Source organism: Olea europaea, chromosome 13 (genome assembly GCF_002742605.1).
Source record: "Olea europaea var. sylvestris chromosome 13, O_europaea_v1, whole genome shotgun sequence".
Taxonomy (NCBI): Eukaryota; Viridiplantae; Streptophyta; class Magnoliopsida; order Lamiales; family Oleaceae; genus Olea; species Olea europaea.
This window is the reverse complement of record NC_036249.1, coordinates 25,506,019-25,513,105: the sequence shown is the minus strand read 5'-3', so window position 1 is coordinate 25,513,105 and position 7,087 is coordinate 25,506,019. Positions and strand designations below refer to the sequence as shown.

The window sequence follows — 7,087 nt, the reverse complement described above, 5'->3', positions numbered from 1 at the left end:
AATCCACTATTAGTTGAACATGACTTGAATGGTTCATTATTTAGTGCATATGCATCAAAAAGTTCCTCCCTAAGAAGTTAATATGCCCAATCACAAACTTAAGAGCCTCTTGTCATTTCTTAGAATTCTATAACGTATTGGGCTCTACAGTTTAATATTTTAACAGACTATGCTTTACTACCCCTCTCCAGTTGGCTAATTATCTCTCATCACAGGGAATTGTGTCGACCCTGAAATTTGGTTATTAAGGGGAAAAAAAAACAAAAAACAACAAATGAAACTGATATATCTACAAATCCAAATTCGAGAATAATTCCTCTGGATTTGATTCAAGTTTCTATAGTATCTCTTATCCTGTCTACAAAGAGAAGGATACAGAAAAGGGCGAATGACGCTGTGTATATGCAGTATAATCATTCAAAAATATTCTCATCAACAGACACAGCAGCTAGAGCAACAAATTACAAAGCAACGGTCAAAATTTCCAAGAGAAAGAAATAAAGTCTCTCATCCTTGTGAATTTTCATCCTTGGCTTCTTCATTGGCCGCCTCATCAGCTTTCTTACCTGGAAAATAAAAATTTGCAAAATGCATTTATCAAAAAAACATAACGATTAACAAACCACTGCAAAGGTTGGAATGCTATGATTTCAAACTTGCCTTTCTTCTTTTTCCCGCCACCCTTCTTCTTAGCCTTCGTACCTAAAGATAACCAGGCTTTTATCTCGGGGTCATCTACCGTTTTAGTAGGCTGCAACTCCTGTAGAGAATGGGATGTAATGCGGTCCGATCCATTTGGCATTAACAAAACGGTAAATTTGATGTGCGCAACAAGATCACCTGCAATGCAACCGACAAGTCATTGACGCATGCAGCAAACACATACCATAAACATCAAAATAATTAACAAGTTCACCTGATTCACCTGTATATCTACTTTTATACTCGTACATAAAAATAAATAGTTTTTTCATTAATAAAAGTTGGAAAAAAGCACGAGTGCAAGGTAACAGTTACATTTGAGTAGGAAAAAAAACTTTCAACATTTTTTATCTTAATTATTCACAAAATCCTAAAAACAATACTCATTACCAGGCTTCTCATGAAGAACAGGATACGGCTCCAAGAGATCATGATTAAGACATTCTACAAGGCCAAGTCGAGAGCGCTTCTCTTCCAAAGCCCTGTTACACATCCATCCTGCTCATTATTGTCGCTAAAGAACGTACTGCCAATTGTAAATCGCATACTTGAAAAAGTTGCAAGAAAATAATAGAGCAAGACATACCTAGCAGTAAATGGCATGATTGGAAACTTCTGGTTTATCTCACTATATATGAATCGGGATGCTTTCATCTTTAGGTGGTAACTCTTGTCAACAGCCCTCTTATATATGGTTGTCTGTTTCTCATCCAATAACTTGGGCTGCACAGGTTTAATAAGCATTCCATGTTAAGGCTAATAAAAACCAAATTTAGCACCTGTTTGGTTTGGATAAAAATTAAATTTTTAGTTGATTTTGATAAAAGCTTGAAATATGCAATTGAAAAGTTGATAAAAGTTGTGGGTCAATGAAATGTGTGGTTGAAAATGAATTTAGGAAAAATGAGTTTTAAATAATGAGGGCCAAACAGGTGCTTAATGTTGCTATAGGAATCGAGTATAATAATTACCTTGCCTTCACCAGTGCTGGTAACTATATCGATGGCATAAACCTCATTCTCCTCAAATTCAGCATCATCTACTCGCGTCTCGGGGGCTGAAACACTCAATACAACCTTGTTTCCATCAATTACGAATTGTTTCATTTGATGACTGAGAACCCCTTCAACAATCTTGCAGTCATAAGCAGCAGCAACTTTCTGAATTGCTTCAGTAACATCTTTGTTCTGCCATTAAAAGTAACATTGAATTCGTTAAAAGATGTCGAAGAAAACAATTTGAGACTTGAGTAATAAAAATACACAACAAAGGTGGTATCAAGTTGCACATCACCAAGATATTTTCAACCAGCTTGATTAGCAAATATTAATTTTTTCCCCAAATCATCTTATCTAACACGAAAGCCATGCATATCTAAAGCTAATTCAGATCTAAGCTAGGATAGTGCAGCAGACAGACAAGATTGGTCGTGAATATTTCAGCGAAGCAAGATGTCAAGAACTGACAGCATATAATTCAGTCCCAAATATAGATATGCAGCCTATACAAATATTGGCAGCAGAGAAAAGAGGAAACTCAATAGAGAATTGAAAACCTCGGCAAAGTTGTCTTTTTCCAATCCAAAATGTTCTCACCAGAGACATTCAAACTACACAACACGAATCTAAGCACGAGGCAAGATGCAAAAGCAAAAACGTCAAATCTAATTTAGATTAAGACAAGCACTTTAATATTCAAGAGTGTATGCTCAGGCAAGCATTTCACATTTCCATCAAAGTAACTATGACAAAAACTTCACTTGAAATATTATTCCATAGCTTTTAACTAGTACTCGTCATTTAGAAGAGTCGGGACTGAAAATAGATCAGCTCAGTCAATCGATAAGATAACAATTTCACATCAAGCAACGTCAATGAAAACTATTAGCTTTAGTCAACTTAGACTACACTTTGGACACAATACTGTAGACTACTTTGGACACAATACTGTAGACTACACTTTGGACGCTGTACTGTGTAGGATTTATTACTATTAAATACAATGTCAGCACACTGGAATAAGCTGGTATTGTAAGAACTCACCAGCTGAAATATTCAAGCAGGCCAATTGCAATATGCCTCCAGGGAAAATAATAGACTCACAAAGACTCGCAAAGTTGCCTGAGTAGCTCGATAAATTTCATTCTATCTGTATCACTATGTTCTTCACAAGTACACATATCTCATCTTATTGCCGTTCATTTTATTAGACTGCTCCTTAGACACTATACTGTAGGATCTATTCCTGTTAAATACAATGTTGGCACACTTGAATTGGCTGGTATGGTAAGAACTCACCAGCAGAAATATTAAAGCAGACCAATCGTAATATAGGCAACAGGGAAAAGAGGAGATTCACAAAGAATCAATCGCCTCGGCAAAGTTGCCTGGTAGCTCAATAAATTTCATTAAATTATTTTCACTATGTTATTTACAAGTACCCCGTAATTGATCCTATTTCAATGCAACTTTAGATACTTTAAATTGGATTCTAAGCAATAGGTGCTTATGTATGAACAGACCTAAGCAAAAGTAAGATGATGTCCTCTATCAGAGTAACTATGACTAAAGCTTCACATGGATGTCAATCCATAGCTTATACAAAACTTACATCATTTAGAGGACCCTTGAAGGATATACTCCAAGTTGAGATGCACATGTCATGCCTTTTGGTCCATGTACATGTACTACATAAACAATTTCACATCAACAAATAAGATAATAATTCCATAACAAGGAAGGTCCCAACAAATTATTAGCTTCAATATCAAGTTTACCTAATAAAGCCTCAGGTACTATACTTGGTGATTTATTGCTACTAACTTCAATGTTGGCAGACAGAAATTAGCTGGTATAGTAAGCATTTCACCAGCAAAAATATTCAACCAGGCCAACTGCAATATAGGAAACAGGGAAAATAGGAGACTCGCAAAGAAACAATCACAATGGTAAAGTTGCCGATGCAGTTCATTCAATGTTAATCACTAAGATTTTCAAGTACCCATACGCTCACCCAATTACAAAACAACTTCAGATACTAGCAAATAGATCCTAAGCAATAAGTTGAATGCATATGTATAGACTAGAGTAGAAGAAAGATGATGGTCTTCTATCAGAGTAACTATGACTAAAGCTTCACATGGGCATCAATCCATAGCCTATACAAAAGCTCCATCACTTAGAGGAACTTGGAAGGAATTACAAAAAGTTGAGATGTGAATGCAATCATGACTCCTCGTCCATGTACAAGAACTAAAGGAACGGACAGATCACAGGCGCACCCTTCATTTGACACCATGACGGTGTTTGGTGAGGATTAAAATTAGACTTTTTTAGTAGATTGTGATAGAAATATTTGAAATGTGTAATTGAAAAGTTGTGGAACCCATGAAAGATGCGGTTAATATTGATTGTCTAACTTTGACTTAAATTAAAATCAGATTTTAATCCGTACCAAACGGGCTCCATAAATAGTAGACTAAAATTAAACATTTGTATTGGCTACCATGTAACGGAAAGTATTCATTTGTCGAATTAGCACAAGTCATTTAAGACTAAATAGGAAGCATATCAGAAACTGAGAACTTAGAGAAAAAATAAATAAATAAGTTTACGAAGTTAAGCGGGAATATAAGAACTGGCATTACAATGATAACCAAATATTTATAGCAGATAATGTACATAAAAATAACATTGTGGAGTTTTCAAAAGAATTATTACTCCATAGAAATAGAAAGTCAATCACAAGTTAATTGCAGTAAACACATTTTAGTTGAAATAAGCTGAGACAAAATTGGAATTAAAGTCAAACTTTCAACTCCATCTAACTTGGAGAATTGTAACTTTCACACGTGAAGGCAGCCATTCAAGTGTCTTAATTAATGGACATCATTTAATAAGAAAAATTGGAGAAGCAACATACATTTTTTCCTGGCCTGACCAGCCTCAAAGCAACCTCAGCAGCAGTATTTGCTGCAGCAATAACATCAGCAGCCCTTCCGGTAACTGGTCCTTGCTGAAGAACATGGGTGTGCGCAACAACTGCAATAAAACCATCTATGTGACACCCCATATCACTGCATTCCAAGAAAACCACATAATCTCACTGTTAGCCAAAAAATATTGGTACTATCACAAGTTCCATGCTTACATACCTTAAAAGCACACGTTAGACAGCTTGAGAAAAGCTTACATTTTTAACAAGTCGCCTTCTTCCAACACAGTATCATCACTGGCCAGCGGTGAAAAATGGCAGACCGTGTTATTAACTGAAATGCAAGTAGGGAATGCCACACCCCTTTCTATCTTCTTCTTCACATTCTTGTACATATTTCCTGTTTGCCTAGAAATTTAGCACGCCGTGCAACCACTTAATATCAATATACCCCAAACATAAATACAGAAAAATCCCACATGAATATAAGAATACATATTTTCTTATAAGATTACTGCTAATTAATTTTGGTAGCAGATTAAATGAAATAACGAGCTTACTCTCCGATAAACGAATCCCCCTTCTCACAGATGTCAATAATCTTAGCCTTTGGCTTGCATTCAGACAACACTAACTGCAATGCCTCTGCATCAATTGAAGAAATTCAATTAAAATTAAATCCAAAATACCCAATAGCAAACAAAAACAAACGTTTGTGCGCGCAGAGATATATGGTTCGATATCGTAACTGTTAACAATTTCAGCAGCGGATTTGTATTTAGTGACAACTTCAGGAGAGGTGAGATCCAACTCCCTCTCCTCTCTTTCCTCATCCGACATTGTCTTCAACCTTAAACAATCACAGAAAAAGTAAAATTATTGAAGGAGATAAAAAAAAGAAAAAAAAAGGAAAAAAAAATGAATAGAGTCTTCAGAAACAATAAAAGCAAATATGCATGAATTGAACAGAATTGAACTCACCAAGGATGGTGAGAAAATTAGGGTTTAGCAAGTAGGGAGAAGGCGGGTTGGCTGTTTTAGGGTTTGAAGGCGGCAGTGGCCAGTGGGCAACTGTAGGTGGGAATTTATGGTGTGATGGGTAGGGTTTTGATGAGTCCGCTTTAAGAAAATGGTAAATATAAGTAAGAAGATTTTCTAAGTCACTTGCTTGAACTCATCTTGAGAAGTACTACTAATACATTTTTCCTCAAGAATTACTATATTTCAAGAACTTGTTTGAATTTATTAAAATAAATGAAAAGACGCTGATGTCATCTTCAACATTTATGTCATTTTTGTTAGCGATCCTAATATTAGTATCATATCTAATATTTTACGTTTCGATAATCGAACTGATAATGTTTGCTAAAAAGAAGGGAAAAAATGAGAATCATACATGTATTTGAGAATTTCATGGTGCGAGCATGTTATTGGAATTAAACATTTATAGGGATAATTCTGGCAATTGATATTTCATGCCTTTTGTTGAGCATAATTTCTTATGGTGAAACATGCCTAAATTGTGATTACATTTCTACCATTTCCATTTTGAAAAGGTCTTCTTTTTTGCATATTATCCATTTTTTTAATAGCACGATCATTTGATGAATTTAATGTTGCTTTTGATAAGTTGTTTATAAAGATCAAGTATTGTGCTTATTGAAGTTGTGTATAAGGAAAGATGTAATTTTATATCTGGTTTGAAGGACGGTTTTTTATGGGTCATCATGAATACTCCAACTCATCTATCATTGTTCAAAAGTTTCTTGAATTGTCTAATTCTAATGAATACTAGACAATTAGTCGATTCTCCAATGAAAGTTCAAAATTCCCTGGCTTCATGCCTAGTGAATTAGTAATAGGTTGGGTTGGTAAGGTAAAGTATAACTGTATAAGTGATCAAATATCTCGTATGACTTATACAACAAACACTAATACAGTATACCATGAATCTCCAAAAATTACCAGTTTTAGCATTATATCTACCCTTTTGTTATGGAGAGAATTTGAAGAGATGGTCGAGTTTTTTGAAAGCTAATATATTTATTAGACAATCTTTTCTAAGCATTTAATAACATCTAATTGATATTTCACTTTGAACCGCCATTATTCATCCACGGTTGTTCTTATTTGCACAACTTTAAAAATCAACCTTAATTTAATTGAAACTATAAGAGATTAAGTTTGAAAATTTTGGTTAAGAAAACACCATATTTTATACAAGGCTTGAAAACTAAATAAAATTACAAAAAGTATTTAGTATCCTTCCTGTATATGATATCGAAATATCCTCAAAAAAGAGATAAACTCGATCTAATTTTTCTTTTCTTTTTGCATTATCCCTTTGTTTCCCTTATCTCTAGATATATAAAAGGTCTTGAGTTAATAGGATGAAGAAGAAAAAGAAAATAAACAGTATGTTAGTAAGTCCAAAGCATTAGAAAACCTAAGA

General features: G+C 34.5%; 1 protein-coding gene across 1 annotated transcript; it reads right to left on the bottom strand.

Annotated features, from left to right (window-relative positions):
- Positions 1 to 286: 286 nt before the first annotated feature.
- On the bottom strand, positions 287 to 5,769 carry LOC111408025 (ERBB-3 BINDING PROTEIN 1-like). The gene is made up of 10 exons (XM_023037770.1): positions 5,617 to 5,769; positions 5,385 to 5,485; positions 5,196 to 5,280; positions 4,894 to 5,043; positions 4,624 to 4,777; positions 1,674 to 1,889; positions 1,289 to 1,425; positions 1,093 to 1,184; positions 661 to 840; positions 287 to 566 (listed from the first exon to the last, which is right to left on the bottom strand). The coding sequence occupies exons 2-10, from the start codon at positions 5,473 to 5,475 to the stop codon at positions 508 to 510; spliced, it is 1,164 nt and encodes a 387-aa protein (XP_022893538.1). The 5' UTR covers positions 5,476 to 5,485; positions 5,617 to 5,769; the 3' UTR covers positions 287 to 507.
- Positions 5,770 to 7,087: the final 1,318 nt, after the last annotated feature.

Excerpts from the sequence above, each read along its gene's own strand:
- LOC111408025 (XM_023037770.1), bottom strand. The coding sequence starts at position 5,475 with ATGTCGGATGAGGAAAGAGAGGAGAGGGAGTTGGATCTCACCTCTCCT. Across the intron at positions 5,044-5,195 it reads GGGGATTCGTTTATCGGAGA|GCAAACAGGAAATATGTACA; the intron begins GTAAGCTCGTTA and ends CTAAATTTCTAG. Across the intron at positions 567-660 it reads TGGCGGGAAAAAGAAGAAAG|GTAAGAAAGCTGATGAGGCG; the intron begins GCAAGTTTGAAA and ends TTTATTTTCCAG.